This window comes from Pseudorasbora parva, chromosome 16, assembly GCF_024679245.1.
Source record: "Pseudorasbora parva isolate DD20220531a chromosome 16, ASM2467924v1, whole genome shotgun sequence".
Lineage (NCBI taxonomy): Eukaryota > Metazoa > Chordata > Actinopteri > Cypriniformes > Gobionidae > Pseudorasbora > Pseudorasbora parva.
Window position 1 is genome coordinate 32018621 of NC_090187.1, and position 23967 is coordinate 32042587.

General features: G+C 43.4%; 2 protein-coding genes across 5 annotated transcripts; one reads left to right on the forward strand and one right to left on the reverse strand.

Annotated features, from left to right (window-relative positions):
• Window positions 1–665: 665 nt before the first annotated feature.
• On the forward strand, window positions 666–20817 carry zgc:153031. 4 transcript variants are annotated; one of them, XM_067420296.1, is made up of 8 exons: window positions 666–882; window positions 1321–1390; window positions 1653–1704; window positions 1832–1937; window positions 9001–9127; window positions 9210–9325; window positions 9521–9647; window positions 20683–20817. In XM_067420296.1, exons 1-7 carry the CDS (start codon window positions 776–778, stop codon window positions 9597–9599), a joined length of 657 nt encoding a protein of 218 aa, XP_067276397.1. In that variant the 5' UTR covers window positions 666–775; the 3' UTR covers window positions 9600–9647; window positions 20683–20817. The 4 variants fall into 4 exon arrangements, with proteins under 4 accessions (XP_067276397.1, XP_067276398.1, XP_067276396.1 ...); XM_067420297.1 differs by lacking the exon at window positions 20683–20817 and adding an exon at window positions 17488–18351; XM_067420295.1 differs by lacking the exon at window positions 20683–20817 and having other exon boundaries at window positions 9521–15622.
• mterf2 (mitochondrial transcription termination factor 2) lies at window positions 18537–23369 on the reverse strand. The gene is made up of 2 exons (XM_067420294.1): window positions 23267–23369; window positions 18537–21544 (listed from the first exon to the last, which is right to left on the reverse strand). Exon 2 carries the CDS (start codon window positions 21529–21531, stop codon window positions 20344–20346), a length of 1188 nt encoding a protein of 395 aa, XP_067276395.1. The 5' UTR covers window positions 21532–21544; window positions 23267–23369; the 3' UTR covers window positions 18537–20343.
• Between the last annotated feature and the right edge of the window lie 598 nt (window positions 23370–23967).

Below are 23967 nucleotides of genomic sequence, written 5' to 3' on the forward strand. Positions count from 1 at the left end.
CGCACACCCAGGCTGCATATTTGATTTAAAAAATATAATTGAAAATATAAAAAATATTACTGTAAATTATAATAACTTATCTTTAGTTTAATGTAATTTATTCATGTGATGGTAAACCTGAATTTTTTAGGATCATTAATCCAGTCTTCAGTGTCACATGAGCCTTCAGAAATTACTCTAATATGCTGATGTGGTGCTTAATAAACATTGTTGAAAACAAGTATGCTGCTTAATATTTATATAATTTTTTGGGATTATTTGATGAACAAAAAAAAGTTCAAAAGAACAGCATTTATTTGAAATATTTTTGTGACAATGTAAAGGTCTTTATTGTCACTTTTTGATCAATTTATTTATTTATTGCAGAATTATATATAGCCTATTACCTCAAAAAAATTAACGTCCCACCACAAAATAGTTTACTAGTTTACTTTTGTTTAATGAAAGGATAAATAGTTAAGCTACAAATCACAATTTACATTGGATCTCATTAAAACATGCTATAAGACAATTTAGGACTCTTTGTATTGTAAATAAAGGTGACGTTGATATAAGTTCCTATTTTGTCCCTCTGTGGCATGAAAAGAAACTTTAACCTGTGAACAGCGTATTATACGGCTATCCTATAATCAGCCACTCCCATTGGATCACATGCCATGGTGAACCAAACAGATATTTAAAAGCCCCATAATCTAACTGGGTCTGAGGTCGAGAAGGATGCAAACACCTATTTTATAACATAAACCAGATAACTTGCTCTTAGTGAAAGTAGTAAATGATGAATACCGAGGGGGAGGAGATGCGCAAACCAATCCGGCTCATCGCGGCTGCCTGCAGTGACATGGGCATAGGAAAGAACGGAGAGCTTCCCTGGAGTCTTCCGTAAGAGATACCCAAATCATCAGTACTTTAATCGAGTTGGAACTGCTGTGTTTTGTAAATTATGTTAGATATGAATGAATAATCAGATTAATTCATGAACGACGTGACGTATAACGAATTTGTTCGGAAACATTCAACGTACGATCGCTGTTTCTACTGTTTTAGCAAGGCACAATCTCATGTAGCCTATGTTTGTGTAACAAAAAAGAAATATATTAGCATAGCCTACATAAAATGTTTTATAACATAAATGAGCCTAGCATGGAAAGCAGCTCATTAAAAAAAAGCCTCTCTGTATCATGTCATAATCTGTCCGTCAGAGAGGTCTTGACCTTCTGGACTATACAACAATTGATTTTAGGCCCTATCTGGTATCCTATTGATGGAATATGCTATTGAACTTTAGAACTGTCTCTAACTGAATGTCATTGTCAGCAGGTTTTTAAAGAGGTGTGGAAACTTTGGGTCCCCAACGCCCGCCCATTCCAGAGATAACAGCATGCAGACTATAGGTTATAGACTATTGCGAATGTTTCTGGTATAGAATATTATGTTGGTATAAGCCTGTTCAGCCATACATATTAAATAGAATCATATGCTTGCGGGAGTCAGTGATTGGTTCAACTGATTTAGGCACACCCTTCTTCTTTGAAATCTATAAACACATCAAAGATATCTGTCATGCTGTTCAAATTGCATTTTGCACACTATGCAGTTATCAAAGTTGTATTAATGTACTAAATGGCACACAATGTGATCATGTTCTTCACAGAAAAGAATTTCAGTTCTTTTTGGATACAATTACAGCGGTGTCAACATCTGGTAAGGCACATTAAATTTAGGTTTAATTTAATGTTGATGTTTTTTATATTCTAAATTGATGCAGCAATCTTAATTTTTATAGTATGAAGAAAAAATGTAATGAAAATTGTGTTCTGGTGCACCTCAGGGAAGAAGAACCTGGTTGTCTGGGGCAGAGTCTCCTGGTTCTCCTCTCCTGAGATGATCTTCCCTTTGGCAAATTGCATCAATTTGGTATTGAGCAAGAAGCTGAAGTAAGCATATACATTAATAAACAATTGTTTGCATCTATACCTCTGTTAAAATGGTTGGGGTCAGTAAGACTTTAAAAATAAAAATAATAAATCAATAGATTTATTCAGCAAGGATGCAGTAAATCGATCAAAAAAAAAAAATATTCAAAGGGGCTTGAAATGTATCACAGTCTCCACAAAAATATAAAGGAACATAACGTCTCGGTTACGTATGTAACCCTCGTTCCCTGAAGGAGGGAACGGAGACGTACGTCAGAACTGAACCGACGAATGGGATCTTACTTTAGAGACCAATCCTACTTCGAGCATCTAACAACGAGCCAATGAAATTTGGCATGCGATCACGCATTCCACGCTCCGCCCCGCAGCGCGGGTATAAATAGGAAGTGGAATGGTAGATCAGCGCTTTTCCTACTGAGGAGCCGAAAGGTGACCGGACTCCCAGCGGAAGCACAGCATCTGGCGACGGGACGTACGTCTCCGTTCCCTCCTTCAGGGAACGAGGGTTACATACGTAACCGAGACGTTCCCTTTCAGTCGGTCACGTTCGACGTACGTCAGAACTGAACCGACGAATGGGATCCCTATGGAAAACGCCAGGATGCTGGCCCTTCCAGCGTCCTGCTTGAGCGCACTGCACCGTCTAGTAAGGTACGGAAGTCAGGGCTCCAAGCAGGGAGTACAGTCACTGCTGTTTCTGCAAGACCCACTCAGAATGACTATTGGATAACGCTGGGAAAGCGTGCCTACCTCGTACTTGAGAGAGAGGGTACGCTGCGGGGCCACGTCCTTCAGGGAAGGAGAGGTGGCAGAATACACATAAGGACTAACCTGGCAGGGTAGTGCAACATATGGCAGTCTCTGGGGTGGTTCCAGCCTGATTGAAGGGGGGGAAAGAACACGCCCAGAGACGACAGAGCGGGCTCTGTCGAGGGAAGACACGGGGCTAGCCCGAAGGGTAGCTGATACCGTGGAAGAATACACATATGGGGTTGCCGTGAGGGAACCGCTACATATGGAACCCAGCCTACAGCCACGTTTCACAAGCATACGGGTGCAGGCCTGGCGTCAGACGGTCCGCAACGTCTGACACCGGAGGGGTGACGGAGGAGCTCGACAGGGTTAGCCGGTTTCCCGGGGAACACAACTGGAGACAATAGACGCACGTATCCGGCCCAGAGGGCGGGAGTGGCGTTTCGCAAGCCGACACTTAGAACGGGCACTTAGCGCTCCTGGCCACTGGGGGCGAGGATGCGGGAAGATACCGGCTCTACACGTAAGCTATAGAATCTAGCAAACGTGTTAGGTGTCGCCCAGCCCGCAGCTCTACATATGTCTGTCAGCGAGGCGCCTTGCGCCAGCGCCCAGGAAGAAGCAACACTCCGAGTGGAGTGAGCTCTTACACCGAACGGGCAAGGCACGTCTTGGGACTGGTAGGCCAAGACTATAGCATCCACTATCCAGTGGGCTACCTCTGCTTGGAGACAGCCTTTCCCTTCTGCTGGCCTCCGTAACAGACGAAGAGTTGCTCTGAGGTCCGAAGGCTTTGGGTCCGGTCAACGTAAGCGCGAAGAGCGCGGACCGGACACAGCAAAGCCAGGGCTGGGTCTGCCTCCTCCGAAGGCAGCGCTTGCAGGTTCACCACCTGATCCCGGAAGGGAGTGGTAGGAACCTTGGGCACATATCCGGGCCGGGGTCTCAGGACAACGTGAGAGTTACCTGGCCCGAACTCTAGGCACGATTCGTTGACCGAAAGTGCATGCAGGTCCCCTACCGTCTTGATCGAGGCCAATGCCGTCAGGAGCACTGTCTTCATTGACAAGATTTCCAGCTCACAAGACGCCAAAGGCTCGAAGGGAGGGCTCTGAAGTGCTCGGAGCACTAGAGCTAAGTCCCAAGAGGGTATCGAGGATGGACGAGGAGGATTTAGTCTCCTCGCACCTCTGAGGAACCTGACGATTAGGTCGTGCTTCCCCACGGACTTACCTTCTACTACATCATGGTACGCTGCTATTGCTGCAGCATATACCTTGAGGGTGGAGGGAGACAGCCTTCTCTCCAACCCATCTTGCAGGAAGGAAAGCACGACACTGATCGAATACCTTCGGGGGTCTTCCCGGCGGGAAGCGCACCACTCAACGAACAGGTTCCACTTCAGAGCATAGAGGCGCCTCGTAGAGGGGGCTCTAGCTGAAGCGATGGTATCTACGACAGCTTGTGGTAGTCCATCTAGAACCTCCGCGTCCCGTCCAGGGACCAGACATGAAGATTCCAGAGGTCTGGACGCGGGTGCCATAGCGTGCCCCGTCCCTGAGAAAGAAGGTCCTTCCTCAGGGGAATCGGCCAAGGAGGGGCTGTCGCGAGGAGTGTGAGTTCTGGGAACCAGGTCCGGTTGGGCCAATACGGCGCAACTAACAAGACCTGCTCCTCGTCCTCCCTGACCTTGCACAGAGTCTGTGCAAGAAGGCTCACTGGGGGAAACGCATACTTGCGTAGGTCCCGGGGCCAGCTGTGCGCCAGTGCATCTGTGCCGAGGGTACCCCCGGTCAGGGAATAGTACCACTGGCAATGGGTCGAGTCCGGAGAGGCAAACAGGTCGACCTGTGCGGCTCCGAACTGGTCCCATATCAGCTGGACCGCCTGGGGGTGGAGTCGCCACTCTCCCGGAGGTGTCGGCTGACGAGAGAGCTCGTCGGCTGTCTGGTTCAGCACACCAGGGACATGAATGGCCCGAAGCGACCTCAGCTGCTTCTGACTCCACAGGAGGAGGTGGCGGGCGAGTTGGAGCAGACGACGGGAGCGTAGACCACCCTGACGGTTGATGTACGCAACGGCCGTGGTGCTGTCCGTACGGACCAGTACATGCTTGCCACGCAGCGGCCCCTTGAGGCGGCGGAGTGCCAGATGTACTGCCAGTAACTCGAGGCAATTGATATGCCAATGCAATTGCGGCCCCGTCCACAGACCAGCAACTGCATGCCCGTTGTACGTGGCCCCCCAGCCCGTGGTGGAGGCATCCGTGAATAGCACAGCATGCCTGGACACTTGTTCTAGGGGCACCCCGGCCCGGAGAAACGAAGTGCTGGACCACGGGCTGAAGGTTTGGCGGCAGTAAGGAGTCACTGGGACCCGGTACTGACCGCTCTGCCACGCCCACCTCGGGACTCGGCCATTGAGCCAGCGTTGAAGCGGTCTCATATGAAGCAATCCGAGCGGCGTGACCGCGGCTGCAGATGCCATATGCCCCAGGAGCCTCTGAAAGAATTTCAGTGGGACCGCTGTCCTGCTCTTGAACATATTCAAGCAGTTCAACACCGACTGGACTCGCTCCTCGGTGAGGCGCGCCGTCCGGTTGACCGAGTCCAGCTCCATACCGAGATAAGAGATCCTCTGTGTGGGACAGAGTTTGCTCTTCTCTCGGTTGACCCGAAGGCCCAACTGGCTGAGGTGACTGAGCACCAGGTCCCTGTGTTCGCACAACTGGTCCTTCGACTGGGCTAGGATCAGCCAATCGTCGAGGTAGTTGAGAATCCGAACGCCGCGTTCTCTGAGTGGAACAATGGCTGCCTCCGCGACCTTCGTAAAGACGCGGGGCGACAGGGACAGCCCGAAGGGCAGGACCTTGTACTGATATGCTTTCCCCTCGAACGCAAAGCGTAGGAACGGTCTGTGTCGAGGGAGAATAGACACATGGAAGTACGCGTCCTTCAGGTCGATCGCTGCAAACCAATCCTGGGGACGGATGCATTGGAAAATGCGTTTCTGCGTCAACATCCTGAACGGGAGCTTGTGCAGGGCCCGATTCAGAACTCGCAGGTCCAGGATTGGCCGTAACCCACCCCCTTTCTTGGGCACAATGAAGTAGGGGCTGTAAAACCCCGTCTTCATATCGGCTGGAGGAACCGGCTCGATCGCGTCCTTCGCCAGTAGGACCTCGATCTCTGACCGCAAGACTTGAGCATCGCTGCTTCGCACGGAGGTGAAGAGGATGCCCTTGTACTTGGGTGGCCGGCGTGCGAACTGAATCGCGTAGCCGAGTCTGATGGTACGGATGAGCCAGCGAGACGGCCTGGGGAGACCTAGCCAGGCCCCCAGAGACCGTACAAGCGGGACCAACGGCACCACAGACGTGCCCGGGGTGGGGCAGCGAAGCGGAGTACTCTGGCCCGACTCGGGAGGCCCGGAGGCGGCCCGTAGTGTTGCCTGAGCACTCCTGGTTTGGACAGAGAGTGGGTGAGAAGGCCCGGGGGCGTCCTCGGAGCCCACTCTGCTGTCCACTGCCCGGAGGCAGGGAAGTGAAGCACTCAGCCCCGACCCGGAAGGCCCGTGGGCGGCCCGGAGTGTTGACTGAGTGCTCACAAGAGAGGCAGTGTGTGGGTGAGAAGGCCCGGGGGCGTCCTCGAGGCCCACACAGCTGCCCCCTGGCGACGGGAGGGTAGGAAAGGAGTGACAAGGCCCGTGGGCGTCGCACACTGCCAACCTGACCCTCTTGGGGCCCAGAGAGAGAGGAAATTGCTCTTTTGGTGAAAATGTGGGTACCGCTGGACTCCGGAGAGCCAGCGGCAGAGATGTTGTGACCAGTGTTGCCCCCCCGGTCCTCCTCCGGGGGGGTGGGAGGGATGCGGACATCATCTCCCTCAGAGCAGCTCCTCTTCTCCCTGGGCTGCCCGTCTCAGGGCCGCTTCCCCTTACGCTTGCCGGCAGGTTTGGCGGGCCCTTGGACGGGTTGGGCGGCCCCCTTGCGTCCGGCGCCCTGCTTCGCGGGTGGAGGCTGCTGCTTGGGCTTGGCAGGGGCGGAGGCGGACGCTGGAGGACGCCCTCGGCGACGAGCAGACTGGGGGGCTGCCCCGGGCGGCTGGGTGGAGGCAGCAGCGGGCCGCCGGGGCAGGATGTTTTTGATGGCCTCCGTCTGCTTTTTGGCCACCGAGAACTGCTGGGCAAAGTCCTCGATGGCGTCGCCGAAGAGGCCGGCCTGACAGACAGGGGCGTTTAGAAACCGAACCTTGTCCGAGTCCCGCATGTCTGTCAGGTTCAGCCACAGGTGGCGTTCCTGGACCACCAAGGTGGACATCGCCCGACCCAGGGAGCGGGCCGTGACTTTCGTCGCCCGGAGGGCGAGGTCCGTCGCGGCTCGCAGTTCCTGCATAACTGCCTGGTCGGAACCACCCTCGTGCAGTTCCATGAGCGCTTTGGCCTGGTGGACCTGCAGGAGCGCCATGGCATGCAAAGCTGATGCAGCTTCTCCGCAGGCTGTGTAAGCCTTGCCCGTCAAGCCGGACGAGAACTTACACGCCCGGGAGGGGAGACGCGGGGCGTGCCTCCAGTCCGCAGCGGTCTTAGGACACAGGTGCATCGCAACCGACCGCTCGACTGGAGGGATCCCCTCGTAGCCCTTAGCTGCACCACCATCGAGAGTGGTGAGGATGGAGGAGTCAGTCGATCGCTGGCGTACGCTATACGGCGCTACCCAGGACTTCGTGAGCTCCTGATGCACTTCCGGGAAGAAAGGCACCGGGGCGGGACGCTGAGAACCAGCGCGACCCGTCCCGAGAAACCAATCATCCAGCCGCGAAGGTTCGGGACGTGGTGGAGGGTTCCACTCAAGCCCGACACTTGCGGCGGCCCGGGCAAGCATAGCCGTAAGTTCCGGGTCAGACTCGGGCAACGCTGTCACACCCGAAGGGGGCAACGCAGCCGAGTCTTCATCCTCGGAACCCATTAGCTCATCCCCCGATGCAGCAACCGACATCTGGTCCTCCGCCGGAGCCCCAAAAGAGACGACTGGCGCTCCACGTGGGAGGTCAGCGCGCCCTTCCGGAAGCTCCACCGGTACAGTGGAGGGGGGAGGGGCCCGAGGAGCCGTGAGACCCGTCGGGTTTACCCTGACCGACACCCTCAGGTCCCCACCAAGGTCATCAGCCAAAGTAGTAGCCCTCTGCTTTGCAGCTGGAGGACCACTAGATCGGGGGATGGACGATGGTGTTCCACCTCTTCTGAGGTACTGGAGACGGGACCGCAACACTGCAATGGACATATTCCCGCAATGGGAACATGTCTCATCCACGAACGCAGCCTCAGCGTGCTGTGCGCCCAGACACGAGAGACAACGAACGTGTCCGTCAAGCGGGGACAGAAATCGACCGCACCCAGAAACACACGGCTTGAATGACATCTTGAAAAAGACGCAGGGTCAAACCGTGTTGCTCTTTTGTGAATGGAAGTTTTGCTCTTTTAGTGCTGAAGCACTCAGGGAGATGACCGCGGCTCCACGCAGTTCGATAGTGCAAGCCTGCGTGAGCTCTCAGTGATATGTATGTGTGAGCGCCCAGCGAACCAACTGTAATGTGTGTGTGTAAGGAAACGCTCAGCGAACCAAAGCTCTTTGTACACTCTATCACTGAAGTGACGGTCTCTCGCTGACGCGCCGTATCACCCGCACTGGCAAACTCTTTCACAGGATATTCAAGACTCGTAGTCAGAAAGCTCTTCGTAGAAACAGCAATGAAGACTGTTCGGCTCCGAAGTAGAAAGCGCTGATCTACCATTCCACTTCCTATTTATACCCGCGCTGCGGGGCGGAGCGTGGAATGCGTGATCGCATGCCAAATTTCATTGGCTCGTTGTTAGATGCTCGAAGTAGGATTGGTCTCTAAAGTAAGATCCCATTCGTCGGTTCAGTTCTGACGTACGTCGAACGTGACCGACTGAAAGGGAACTTTTGTACATTGACAATAAATGTTTCTTGAGCAGCAAATCAGCATATTAGAATGATTTCTGAAGGATCATGTGACATATAAAGACTAATGATGCTGAAAATTCTGGGGTTCCAAAGGAATTCATTACATTTTTAAATAATTAAAGAAATAAAAAAATAAAAAAATGAATGTAAAAATATTTCTAACAAATATAACACGTTTAATAATATTACTGTTTTTGCTGTATTTTTGATAAATTAAATGCAACCTTGCTGAGTTTTTTCAAACTACTTGGCCAAACTACTGTATAATAGGATTTCTGTATTTATTTACTGTACGTCAAGTTTGTTTATTTCGCATCACTTCAGTGCAGAGCCTCCACGTGCCCACTATCTGTGTAAGGATTTTGAGTCAGTAATTCGCCTGGTTTCTGAGCCTCCTTTATGTCACATTGTGGAGACCATCTGGGTATTAGGGGGCCCAGAAGTGTATAAGGTGAGAAGCTTGTTTTATGCAATGTTTACATTCGTAAATTTTAAAATAATACAGTAGTTAATATTTTAACTGTGCTATTTAGAAAGGTCTTGAGCATCCATGGTGTGATCTCATCTATCTCACCAACATCATGGGAGACTTTGACTGCGATGTGTTTTTCCCAAAGTTTGACCGCAACATTTTCAGAAAACAAAAAGGGTAGGATTATCCTCTGATTTATCATTTGTGCTTCAAAGATGATACTTACCTCATTTTTCCATTGTAACTGAGATACTACAATACGTTTTTGGTATTTGAGTTGAGATATATATTTATTTGTGCTTTTCGTGTCAGTTTTAGTTTTAGTTAACTATAATAACCCTGATTTGTCTTTGTATATTTTCTTTATATAAGCTTTCCCGGAGTCCCAGATGAAATTTATGAAGAAAATGGTATTAAATTTCAATTTCAAGTCTTCAAGAAAGAAGCTTAAGACCGAAGCCGTGAGGACTGGAGTCAAGACTGTCAAGCATGATGCTGGGTTTGTTTGTTGGTGCTATATGTTTACATTTATGAAACAGTATTTTACAGTTATGTCAGATTTATAGAATCTTAACAATATGGAGTAGTGCAGAAATTACGTTAAAATCCGAAAAACTAATATAAAGTTTTATAATGGGGTGTTTCATTTATGTTTAAAATAAACCCCTATGGTAAACATAACTGGACAATACTTTTATGTTTTTTTCCACAACATAAATGACACTCTCATAGCGAAACCGCTAATTTTGAATGTTCAGTTATGTTCCATTTTGAAAATGTAAGTTTTTAATAAGGAGGGTGTGAGTTTGTACAGTGTACGTTGCAGAAGAAAAGTCAACGTATCGTCAAGTTATGTTTATCATTGGTTTTATTTTACTCATAAACTGAAAACCCCATAGGAATATCTTGAAGGATTTCTTGTTAGACTTCTGGGTTTTGACGCCAACCCTGCACCACTCTGTTGCACAGAACACTTCGGCCCTGTTTACACCTGGTATTAAGATGCATTTCGATCGATCGTATCACAAGTAGATGAGGGAGATAAATGGCCGCTGGTGTTTTAATTAGTCTCTTTTGTCCATTTTCAACCCCTTCTGTCCTGATTTCTTCAAGGGGAGGGTCTACGGGTGGGGAAATGTATAGGCTTTTTTTTATCTTTCCATCTAATGGACACAATAAGCTAGCACAATATGAACATGCCCCGGAGATGTCGGGAAACATACAGAGAGCAGCAGCTTTCGTTTCTACTCTGAAAGCCACAAGACCACAGTGAACATTGTGAGTATATGTTGGAAATCAGGAATGACGAGAGAACATTGGGCTTAGTACGTTTTTCGTCTTTAAACCAAACTTGGCTTTCCTGCCAACAAAGTTTAAATCCAGTCTGGCTAGTGCGTTTCCGATGTTTAAACGTTAGGCAATGCTGCCTTCACACACTATCAGAATTATCGTAAATACGAGTTTCTTAGGTAAAAATTGCACATGAACGCCCTCACATTTCAACATTTGAATGAGATGAGCTTCAGAAGTGGGAATTATCAAATTTACGATAGCACGTGAATGCTGCATTAGAGTCTTTTGTGGCTATTTAAACACATTTGACCACAATGCGTTTTTGACTACGTTTAGAAATGGTCGAAAGTAGACAAGCTCAAAATGTTTTAGATCCCGTTTACACCTGTATTAAGCATCGTCCACTTCTGATCCGATCAACCAAAATGCGTCTTAAAGGGTTTGTTTACAGAAAAATGAAAATTCTGTCATTAATGACTCACCCTCATGTCGTTCAAAACCTGTAAGACCTTCAATCATCTTCAGAACACAAATTAAGATATTTCTGATGAAATCCGAGAGCTCTCTGACTGACCCCTCCATAGACTGCAACATTATTTCTACTTTGAAGGCCCGGAAAGGTAGTAAAGACATAGTTAAAATAGTGTGACTCCAGTGGTTCAACCAATGCTATCAAGCAACGAGAATGCTTTTTGTGTGCAAAAAAAACACAAATAATGATTTATTCAACAATTTCTTCTAATCCTTGCCAGTCTCTGTTCACATAGTAAACAGTGCAAAAGTGTAGAACAGTCTGGGTTCTAAGTAGGAGACTGACACAGAATAGAAATTGTTGAACAGTCTTTTCTGTTTTGTTTTAAGCACAAAAAGTTTAGCCTGACATCGTCATACTTAATTCTAGTCACAATATGAGTCTGATATGGCTCCATTGGGCTGTAAATATGGGGCGTGTTTCAACCCAACCAGGAAAGACATCAACTGGATAGACCTACAACCAATCAGAGCAACGGAGCGACGCATAACATTAGTTGTCAAATGTCCACAGAACTCAACTGCACTGTGTTGCCAAGTCTGCAGTTTTCCCGCAGGTTGTTTTCCATGTTCGTGAGTTGAAGCGACCTCCATTATGTGATATGTAGACCCAGGAATGCGAATTTTAGCAGGCAACCTTGCCAAAATAACACACATTTTACCCCCCAAATGCAGCACAACATGTGGAATGTTGTGAAGTAAAAGTTTTCCAAAGAAGAACACTGATAAAGGACATATACTTGAAAAACAAAATTACTTGGAAAGTAAAAATACTTGAGTAGGCCTACTCTCTGCCTCTGATTTTAAGGATGTCTTGAAAGTGTTAACATCAATAACATCAGAAAGATCTCGGATTAGTTCACCCAAAAATAAAAATTAGCCCATGATTTGTTGTATATGACATCCTTCTTTCAGACTAATTCCTGGCTATATTTCTATAATTCCTGGCTAATCTAAGCGTTATAATGGCAGGGACTGTTGCTCTTTTTTACATGGGCGTCGGAACCATTGTGTGTGGGTGGGACAAGACCCACGCACTTTTTAAGACCAATGATATTGGACCCACTCACTTTTATCGTCTCTAATTCAGCACATGTCTGTTTACCTTGGCTACCCCTTAACCGAGAAACTTATTAAGAAACGTATTATTAAAAACATGTTAAACGCTTTATTTCCCCTTTTCTAATATTTTCTCTTTTTTATTGAAAATAAATACCGATCTGATATGTGATGGGGAAAGGGAGTAGCGAGTGTGGCAAAAGGCAGATTCAAACCTCAGATCGATTTGCGTCAAAACTTGAGGCAATGCGTCTATTTTTTTACAGTCTATGGTCTTACCCCTAGACGTGGTAAATAACTCACTGATTTCTGTAATTTTGTCTGGCCCAATCAATCATTTAGTAAACGGCACTTTTTTATCTGGACACAGAGCATAAAAAACATGCAACTTGTTCATTATCATTATCTGTGAAACTGTTGATTTCTATGGCAGTTAAATTAATATAGTCTTTTTATTAGACTGGTATTGACTGGTTTGAGGTCTTTTTTGGTATAGGCAAGGGATATGGCCTCAAACGCACCATAATGCAGGAAATCACATCTACAAATTAATTTTTTTTCAGGGGGAGAACCCCCCGACCCCCCGCAAAACAATTGCCCCACCTATAGACCCTTTTACAGCCCACGTGATCAAAGAGTTGCGCGCGCATTTTGGCAACGGAAGTGTTGTTGTTCCCTAGTGGTTTCTAACGTGTGAGCAACTCCGAAAGTTTATCAAAACGGTTTCCCAGCATAAAAATGTCTGGCTGTTGCGTTTTTGGTTGCACTAATTGCTATTCCACCGATGGGCTTAAGTTTTATAGGATTCTGACAGGGTTACGGCCGCTTCAGAAGAACCAGCGGTACCTGTGGCTGCAGGCGATTAAATGCATTGATTGGAACGAGGACATAAAAATGCTCGCATAAAAAAAAAATCATTTGTAAAACATTTACTGCACTTGAAACTTAAATATTTATAATAAACCTCCCTAAATTGGCGGCCGCTGGTGTGTATTGTACCCCCACCCCCAGATTATCATATCAATAATCACAGTACTTATCAATTTCATTTGTAATGATTTTATTAAGTTTAATTGCAAAATAACCATCTGAGAAATGTATGCAAGCAACATAGTTGCTATTAAAGTACTATAGCATTACAAAATTAAACTTTAAACAGAAGTGTGTCGACACAAATCAATAAAAACATAAAATGTAAGGAAAAGGATAAATGTATGTCGGTGTGAAGAATAAGAATAAATGTAGAAAATTGTATTGGACATTCTGTACATGCCCACAGACAACGCATTCATAAGCATCCAGTGATTTATATGCTTGTCTCGGGTGTACACGCTCGGTTTCTCAACTAAATACGTATATATCCGACCACTGTATACCTGCTAACGTCTTCTATCCACTCCAGTATAGTACACGGATCTGGTAGCCGAATACCATTTGATAAAGTCAACTTTTTAAAATAACTTTCTCGGTTTGTGTTGCTTAATCCGCTCACGTAGCTTGACATGCTGCTGATTTTCGCCACAGTTTGTTGCCAAAATGCGCGCGCATACGTTGCTACGTCATCATTGTATACAAACAGTAAAAGGGTCTATAATATTTTGCACCAGCTGCTACTGACCCACCCACTTTTTATTTACTTCCGACGCCCATGGTTTTTTAAGTCCATAAAAATGCATCTGTCATCAAATAACGCATTCCACACGGCTCATGGGGTTAATAAAGACCTTCTGAAACAAATCGTTGCTTTTATGTAAGAAAAATATCCTTAAACTTTTTGAATTAAAGTTCTGGCCGATCGCCTTCCGTGAAAAAGTTTTAAAATTGCCTTCTTGAAGTTAAAGATGCATGTGCGACGTCAGACCGAAGGTCACATAAGCCTTTGAACTGCAGAGGCACTTTCAACACTTTTTCCATAAACTGAATACGGAAGGCGATCGGCCGAAACCTTACTTTATAAAGTTTTAAATATTGATTTTTTTACACAAACACATCAATTAACTTCCACACCACGAGCACGTTATTTGACGGACAGATGCATTTATGGACTTCAAAATCAGAGCAGCAATCCCTGCCATTATAATACTTGGATTACCCAGTACTTTTTAAATATAACTTAACTTTTATTCGTCTGAAAGAAGAATGTCATATAAACCTAGGATGTCTTATGGGTGAGTAAATAATGGGCTAATTTTCATTTTTGGGTGAACTATCCCTTTAACTTGTCTTCCGAAGATGAATGACATGAGGGTGAGTAATTACTGACACAATTTTTGGGTGAAATAACACTTTAATATCAGGTGTATCATAAAGGCTCTTTATGGTGGTACATCACCATCCGAGTCATAACCATTTCAAAGCAACTATTTATTCACATAAACAGTAATGTTTTCCTAATATTAATCTTTTTTTGTTGTTGTTGCTCAATTACATAAGTCACACCACACATGATCTGAAACAGCAGATGGACTCAGACAATGCTGCCTGTCATGAGCAGCACTTCCCTCTTGATCACACATGCAACTGTTTATGACCACTCACCAGATCCACTGTTACTCATCTCACTGTCACCATGGTGACACAAGTGAATCAAAGGATGGGACACAGTAGGAGTCATATATGGTTTGATTATACATAACATCTGCTGTGTGAACTCAGTGCCTTACTGCAGTAGTATTCTTTTGTGTGTGTGCGTTGTAGGCAGTTTTGTGTGTGTATATAAGTTCTTATGTTTGTGATATTCTTTACACTAGTTTTTTATTTTGTGCTATATTAAAGTTCATTTCTAATCCAAATTAAAATGTTAAGTGTGCAACAACTTAATGACCCCAAATGGGATGTTATTTTTAAATATTTGGATAAATGCTTAATGTTCAGTGTACATGGACAGCGAATAACTTTCCCCACTAGATGGAGTCAGCAGCTAGGAAAAAAAAAGTTTTTTCAGTGGGGTTTAGGTCTGGAGATTGGGATAGCCATGACATCCTTCATCCACACCTTTATTGGCATGGCAGTGTGGCATGGAGCATTGTCCTACCGGGCATGGGGGCGGGGGGCGGTTGGCGGGGGGTGGTTTGTGGTTAGGATCCTTCAAGTAGGGCAACATTGTAATTGTGAACCCCAATGAAAAACCTCTGGAATGTTCACAAGCCATCAAGCAAAGCAAAGCTGCTTGAATTGTTGCATTGGGAGTGGCATAAAGTCCCCCAATAGCAATGTGACTGACTGATAGGAAGCAAGCCGAGATTCATTGAAGACTGAAAATCAGGGATATTCCACCAAATATTGAAATTGAAATCTTCCTAAGTTAAAAAATGAGTATAATTTTGTTTACAATGAATATAAACCTGTTTTCTCTGCATTATTCAAAGTATATACATGGCTTTTTTTTCCTGCAAATAAACACTAAATGACAATATCTAGGAAGAAAAGTTGTCAGTACCCATTTTATTAAAACATACACTCACCTAAAGGATTATTAGGAACACCATACTAATACTGTGTTTGACCCCCTTTCACCTTCAGAACTGCCTTAATTCTATGTGGCATTGATTCAACAAGGTGCTGAAAGTATTCTTTAGAAATGTTGGCCCATATTGATAGGATAGCATCTTGCAGTTGATGGAAATTTGTGGGATGCACATCCAGGGCACGAATCTCCCGTTCCACCACATCCCAAAGATGCTCTATTGGGTTGAGATCTGGTGACTGTGGGGCCATTTTAGTATAGTGAACTCATTGTCATGTTCAAGAAACCAAATTAAATAATTTGAGCTTAGTGACATGGTGCATTATCCTGCTGGAAGTAGCCATCAGAAGATGGGTACATGGTGGTCATAAAGGGATGGACATGGTCAGAAACAATGCTCAGGTAGGCCGTGGCATTTAAACAATGCCCAGTTGGCACTAGGGGGCCTAAAATGTGCCAAGAAAACATCCCCCACACCATTACACCACCACCAGCAGCCTGCATAGTGGTAACAAGGCATGATGGATCATTGTTCTCATTCTGTTTACGTTAAATTCTGACTCTACCATCTGAACAGTCTCAACAAGAAACTGTTCAGATGGTATTACTGTCCAATTTTGGTGAGCTCGTGCAAATTGTAGCCTCTTTTGTCCTATTTGTAGTGGAGATGAGTGGTACCCGGTGGGGACTTCTGTTGTTATAGCCCATCCGCCTCAAGGATGTGTTGTGGCTTCACAAATGCTTTGCTGCATACCTTGGTTGTAACAAGTGTTTTTTTCAGTAAAAAGTTGCTCTTCTATCAACTTAAATCAGTCGGCCCATTCTCCTCTGACCTCTAGCATCAACAAGGCATTTTCGCCCACAGGACTGCCGCATACTGGATGTTTTTTTCCCTTTTCACACCATTCTTTGTAAACCCTAGAAATGGTTGTGTGTGAAAATCCCAGTAACTGAGCAGATTGTGAAATACTCAGACCGGCCCATCTGGCACCATCAACCATGCCACGCTCAAAATTGCTTAAATAACCTTTCTTTCCCATTCTGACATTCAGTTTGGAGTTCAGGAGATTGTCTTGACCAGGACCACACCCCTAAATGCATTGAAGCAACTGCCATGTGATTGGTTGATTAGATAATTGCGTTAATGAGAAATTGAACAGGTGTTCCTAATAACCCTTTAGGTGAGTATACACTGTATACTATAGAGCAGTGGTTCTCAAACCTGTCCTGGGGACCCCCAACCAGTACACATTTTGCATGTCTCCCTCATTAAACACACCTGATTCAAATCATCAGCTCATTAGTAGAGACTCTTAAGATTTGAATTGGGTGTGTCTGATGAGGGAGACATGCAAAATGTGCAGTAGTGAGGGGTCCCCAGGACAGGTTTGAGAACCACTGCTATAGAGTGTATACACATCTGTGTATAGGTAAATGTAATCATTTTTAGACTCCACTATACATAATTTTTTATATTAAGCTTAAATTGACACTTCATATTGAGTAAAAATTGTCTCACCCTAAATATAGGGTGAACAGAGCTCGAATAATGTCCAAAATGGCTACAATGTCATACCAATTTAGGATGAACATAAAATAAATTGTACTGAATTCATTTGAGTTTTTAAATCCACAATGTTCTCATTGACATCTATAAAAACGATCTCATGATCACATAAAACACATTTTTCTGAACACCACTCTGATTAGGTCAGATTGCTCAGAGGACAGCGGCGCGCTTTAGCCTGACCTCAGCATGGAATATTTACCACCTTAATATTCCAGCATGCAAAGTCCAGGGCAGGAAATTATAGACTTTAATTGCATGTGTCATCTATTTTCATAATTTCCCTGAGTTATGCCCCATAAAATCAATGTGTAACATTTGCTAATAATACCCACTGTCACATTTCAAATGAAAAAGAGCTATTTATACCCTCGCTTATTAACCTCCTATGTGTTCGGGTATAACTCAAAGTGTCATTTGCAGGATAAAGCAGCCATCCGGTCGGTGGCGTACACTAGGAGTGGACAAAGAATGGAGAACAAAAGAGAGAAGCAGAAAATCTGGAGATGTGGAAAAATCAGAACAGCAATAAATATTAATGAATTTTGCCCAAAAATGTCATGCATAAATTAATCATCAGCGCTAATCAAGTTCAAAAACATCTTTATTTTGATTTCACAGAGGCTATGAAAAGCTTGTGAGACATTTAATAGCTTACCATTAAAGAAATCATGAAGTCCACCGCGTAAACAGCAGATGCCACAAGGCAATGTGTAATGCAACTTTATTATAGATACCAGTAAAGTCTTTAGTCTAATCATTAAAAAGCACAAAATTATCTCAAAATTCTGCCTAGAGGCCAACATATTGGGAAATGCTTGCAAATGAGATTCAGCAGCATATGGGCAAACATTCATTGATCTGAATATTTATCTGCATAATGCATACACCCAAGAGGTATTTTATATTGTTCATTATTAGAGACTCTGATGAGGAATTTTTAAAAGCTACATAAATTACTTGGCACAACATGGACGTCTGTATATGACAATAATGACAAAAAAATTGAGAAATTACATTTTCTTTGGGCACAATGTGGGTTGACATTTATTTAGTAAGAATTACCTTTCACAACATAAACAGAACCTTCATTTATCCTTTTCAGCGAACAAATGATCTAAATAAATAAACGTATTCATGAGGAAAATAACAGAAAACCGCTAATATTCTGCTTAGCACTTACAATCTTAATAATGGAAGCCTGTTTCTGCCACAAAATAAAAACTTAAAAAGGTAATTGAAACTTGGTATATCTTCAGTTCAGGCTTTTTTCTCTATAAACTTGGAAATGTGTATATATATATATATATATATATATATATATATATATATATATATATATATATATATATATATATATATATATATATATATATATATATATATTCAGGTCCTTCTAAAAAAAATTGCATATTGTGATAAAGTTCATTATTTTCCATAATGTAATGATAAAAATTAAACTTTCATATATTTTAGATTCATTGCACACCAACTGAAATATTTCAGGTCTTTTATTGTTTTAATACTGATGATTTTGGCATACAAAAAAAAAAAACATAATTCTCAAAAAAATTGCATATTTCATCCGACCAATAAAATAAAAGTGTTTTTAATACAAAAAAATTCAACCTTCAAATAATTATGTTCAGTTATGCACTCAATACTTGGTCGGGAATCCTTTTGCAGAAATGACTGCTTCAATGCGGCGTGGCATGGAGGCAATCAGCCCGTGGCACTGCTGAGGTGTTATGGAGGCCCAGGATGCTTCGATAGCGCCCTTAAGCTCATCCAGAGTGTTGGGTCTTGCGTCTCTCAACTTTCTCTTCACAATATCCCACAGATTCTCTATGGGGTTCAGGTCACGAGAGTTGGCAGGCCAATTGAGCACAGTAATACCATGGTCAGTAAACATTTACCAGTGGTTTTGGCACTGAGCAGGTGCCAGGTCGTGCTGAAAAACTAAATCTTCATCTCCATAAAGCTTTTCAGCAGATGGAAGCATGAAGTGCTCCAAAATCTCCTGATAGCTAGCTGCATTGACCCTGCACTTGATAAAACACAGTGGACCAACACCAGCAGCTGACATGGCACCCCAGACCATCACTGACTGTGGGTACTTGACACTGGACTTCAGGCATTTTGGCATTTCCTTCTCCCCAGTCTTTCTCCAGACTCTGGCACCTTGATTTCCGAATGACATGCTAAATTTGAGCAACAGTCCAGTGCTGCTCCTCTATAGCCCAGGTCAGGCGTTTCTGCCGCTGTTTCTGGTTCAAAAGTGGCTTGACCTAGGGAATGCGGCACCTGTAGCCCATTTCCTGCACACGCCTGTGCACGGTGGCTCTGGATGTTTCTACTCCAGACTCAGTCCACTGCTTCCGCAGGTCCCCCAAGGTCTGGAATCGGTCCTCCTCCACAATCTTCCTCAGGGTCCGGTCACCTCTTCTCGTTGTGCAGCGTTTTTTGCCACACTTTTTCCTTCCCACAGACTTCCCCCTGAGGTGCCTTGATACAGCACTCTGGGAACAGCCTATTCGTGCAGAAATTTCTTTCTGTGTCTTACCCTCTCGCTTGAGGGTGTCAATGATGGCCTTCTGGACAGCAGTCAGGACGGCAGTCTTACCCATGATTGCGGTTTTGAGTAATGAACCAGGCTGGGAGTTTTTAAAAGCCTCAGGAATCTTTTGCAGGTGTTTAGAGTTAATTAGTTGATTCAGATGATAAGGTTAATAGCTTGTTTAGAGAACCTTTTCATGATATGCTAATTTTTTGAGATAGGAATTTTGGGTTTTCATGAGCTGTATGCCAAAATCATCAGTATTAAAACAATAAAAGACCTGAAATATTTCAGTTGGTGTGCAATGAATCTAAAATATATGAAAGTTTAATTTTTATCATTACATTATGGAAAATAATGAACTTTATCACAATATGCTAATTATTTGAGAAGGACCTGTATATATAAGAAAACCCAGAATTGCAAGAAAAAGTCAAAATTGTGTGTTTAAAAATTCATAAATTGGAAAAGACTGAATCATCATAACTGTCTATATTTATCTGAGTTCCAAGCAAAAAGTCAAAATTGAGGGATATTACCATGAATTTTTTTATATATAAACTCGAGTCAGGATTGTATTTTAAAACTTGAACCGAAGTTAAAAAAAAGAATAAAAAGGTCTGAATTGCAACTTGGAATTGAGTGAAATTCAGTCAGTCGAGACAAAAAGTCTCAATTACAATTAAATTTAGTTTATTCTGTGGTGGAAACGGCTTCCATATTTAATCTTCCGTTCGAATTGGAGCTACTGGATTAAAAAGTGGCCTCTCTCGCCTAAGACGCAGCTTCCCGTTGCTCATCTCGAAGTCCTTTTTGGTGCCGTTGAGGGCTTCCAGGCTGCCAGTACGTACATCATAACCAAAAGAGTTCAGTTTCTGAATGCGATATTGAACTATCTGCGTTGTCAGTTCTAACACTGTGGGAGTCTCCCTGATCTGCTCCATACTTACTCCAGCAGTCAGGAGGCCTTTGAAGCGATCAGCTAATATAGGCACAGGATAGTATAACAAGGCTGGACACTGAAGTACAACCTCCCTAAATGCCTCTTCTGTGCATTCCAGGGTTTCCTGGGAGTAGCTGAGGGTGAGTCTCATGCTTTCAGGGTTCAGTTCAGTAACGAACCCCCTCAGTTTGGAAAGCAGCCGCAAGAGCTCATTGCTGGTGAAGCCCCTGTCACGCAGGAACGTCAAGTTATCGCGCAGAACCTCGGGGGGCTTCAGAAGCACGTAGGGATTCTGAGTAAGCAGCTTCTGCAACCAGATCTTCATATTGTCCTCCCTCCCACCCAAGTCCAAATAGGTCTTCTGCAAGGTCCGGATCATCTCCTCGTTTTGCTTCACGGGTCGGCTGAAGCTCTGAGGAGCGCTGGCCATGAGCTTGCTAATGATGCGTTTGTTAAGATGCAGTGTTTGGAAATACACAATGTTGGCCTTTTGGTTGTCGTGATCAGAGGATGAGGTGAAAAACGAGGCAGGGAATTTTTCAATGATTCCTACCAGATCTTTATGGCTGGCGCACACAGACATCCACAGCTTTTTCTGCGCCTCCATGTGCTCAGGTTTGCAGAGGATGGCCTCAGGGTGGAGCTCCAAAACACGGGCAATGACAGGCCCACTAGCCCCCATGTCCCTCAGTAGGCCGGCAGTCTCGCTCACATATGCAGGGCTCTGCCGCAACACCCAACCCTTCAGCTTCCGGACTTTACTGATGTCTACGGACAAGTCGTACAAGGCATCTATGGCAACCAGGTTCTCTTTGTGAACAACCGAGGAGTTGGGCCTTGTGAGGAGCAAAGGTGTTACTTGAGCCCGCTGACAATACAGACACAGGGATGTCGTGACTAATCGCAACATGTTTGCACAATCTACAGGTCTGTGGGTGGGGCCGTTGGGTAATTGTGTGCATTGCATGCAAGTGTCGTGCCTGAAACAATTTCAGAAAAAAAACAAAAAAACATTTCAGAACATCTCAAACTATTTTAATAAAACATTTCCTCATTCCTATTTACTCATGCAAAGCTGATATCCTATGCACCTATATCCTATGAGAATCTGCCAATACCCACAAAATGACTATCACAAAAGTGCCAAGGGTTTTTATAACAACACCTCTGAGATACACTGTGAGATAATTTACTTATGTAGATATTAGCTTTGGAGAAAACTGGAAGGTTACACAACAACCACTGTCAGGTATGCAAACAGAAAAAAGTTAGACAGTCCCTTTATCATGGGATCAATACATTTTTCTTGAGATTGAAAGAAAAACACTAGATACCATGACATGATCCCAATAGTCTTTGAATGACATTTGAGATAAGACTACAACTAACCCTCAAATTCTGGTTGGGCATGTTTCTTTCAGGCCTTTAAACTTTTGTGGGGTCAGGGTTTATGCAGTTTGTGCTGGTGTACTTCTAGTTTGAAAAGAAACTTGACAAAATAAACTTTTATATTAAATATAAAATTAAATTTTATATTTAAAAATGTTGATGTCATTGGCTTTTAGGGAAACAGCAGATAATATCAATGACTCACCTTTTACTCATTTTTTGTTTTGTTTTTGTGAAATGCATTCTAAAATTAGAATAATATACTACTTGAAATGTCCAACATGAAAAATATTTGTTGAGTATTTGTATATGTTAAATGTCACTCTATCAAAAGTTTGGAAAAATTAAGTTCTTTCTTTTAATTAAGATGTTTTTGAAAGAAGTCTCTTATTCCCACCAAGGTTTCAACCAAAATATGAAGCAGCAAAATTATTATTATTATAAAATAATAACAATATTATTATTAATAATAACAACAACAACATTTTGATTGAGAATCAAAATCAGCATATTAGAATGATTTCGTAAGGATCGTGTGAGTAATGATGCTAAAAATACACTTTTGCCCTCACATAAAGTTAAATATTTTAAATTGTTAAAGTTATTTTTAAACCCTTTACACTTTATTTAAGGTGTCTTTGTTACACTGTAATTACACATTTAAGTACTGAGTAATATTAAGTAACATACTATAGGGTAAGGATTGGGATTTGGTTTAGTTCCATGTAATCCCTGGTGGAGGAGATTCCCCCTTCTATGTAAAAGCGCTTTTAGTGCCTAGAAAAGCGCTATATTAATGTAACAAATTATAATTATTAATTATGCATAATTTATAGTTAATAGTTACTAAAGTAACAATGGCACTGTAAAATAAAGTGTTACCTTAAATTGTATAATATTTCAATGTATTACTGTTTATATACGGTTTTTTATCAAATAAATTGGTGAGGATAAGTGACTTAGCCTATAAACATTAATAAAATAAACACAATATAACTACATGTAGAGGGAGATAATAACTATAGGAACGGTATGAAAATCGTAATAAAAACAAGGATCAGTAATAATTATTGCGTGATTAAAATAATTTAAGTATGTGATTATTATGACACTCATTAAACACAAACAAACAAGTCCATCTCAATATAGAACATGAACAGTATCCGGTTGTGTTCTGTTACAAAACAGAGGTCGTGACAGCGAGAAGAAACAAACCAACTCCACGGTCCATAGTGGCTTGCATGTATTAGTCGGCAATAATATTTCATATGAAACGTGCTCATACAGTAGAATAAACTGATCATTAACGTTACCTCTGCAGTGAAAAAGCAGCCGGTCACATCTTCAGACGAGCACCTCTAGTTCTTGATGTGATGGACATGCGGTCTGAGCACAACAGCGCCACCCTCAGTGCGGGAGAAAAAATGTGAACCCTTATAATTTATAGATTTTTATAATACGAGCACAGCAGAAAAAACTATGAATTGACAACAAAATAGTCCAAACTGGCGCTAATATAATATGCACATTTATGAATGCTTTTATTTCAAGATTAAAGATATAGGCCTACCCGAAATCTGATATTTTTAACAGCAACATTTCTGGACTGTGTTCAAACTGAAATGTTGCTTAAAATGGCATAAGAGACTTCAGTGAGTTAGAACAGAATCAGTACAGAAAGCAATTTGTTTGAAAGGCAGTGGAGAGTGAGTCACAGTTGGAGCTTAATCACAATGCTGGATCATGCCTGCCTACTCAAACTGTTCACTCAGCCCACCCTTGAAGTCTCTACAATCTGGCGACTTACAAAGAGCTTTGCATTCATATGGTCCCCACAGACTATTAGGTACCTGTACAAGGCATTTTTTGAAGACTATGACTATTTCTTTCTCATGTTTTCATAATAAAGTATAAAAATTAAAATAATAAACATAATTTTGGGGGCATACACACATCCCAATTCAGAGGCTGCGTCCTTTGAAGGGTGAATTTGAATGCTGCCTCCAAAGGCATC

Bases quoted from the DNA above. Each gene is read 5' to 3' on its own strand.
- mterf2 (XM_067420294.1), bottom strand. From the start codon at position 21,531: ATGCAATGCACACAATTACCCAACGGCCCCACCCACAGACCTGTAGAT.
- zgc:153031 (XM_067420296.1), top strand. From the start codon at position 776: ATGATGAATACCGAGGGGGAGGAGATGCGCAAACCAATCCGGCTCATC. The intron at 1,391-1,652 runs ATAGGTTATAGA...CATGTTCTTCAC, and splicing joins GAGATAACAGCATGCAGACT to AGAAAAGAATTTCAGTTCTT. The intron at 9,326-9,520 runs GTAGGATTATCC...TCTTTATATAAG, and splicing joins ATTTTCAGAAAACAAAAAGG to CTTTCCCGGAGTCCCAGATG.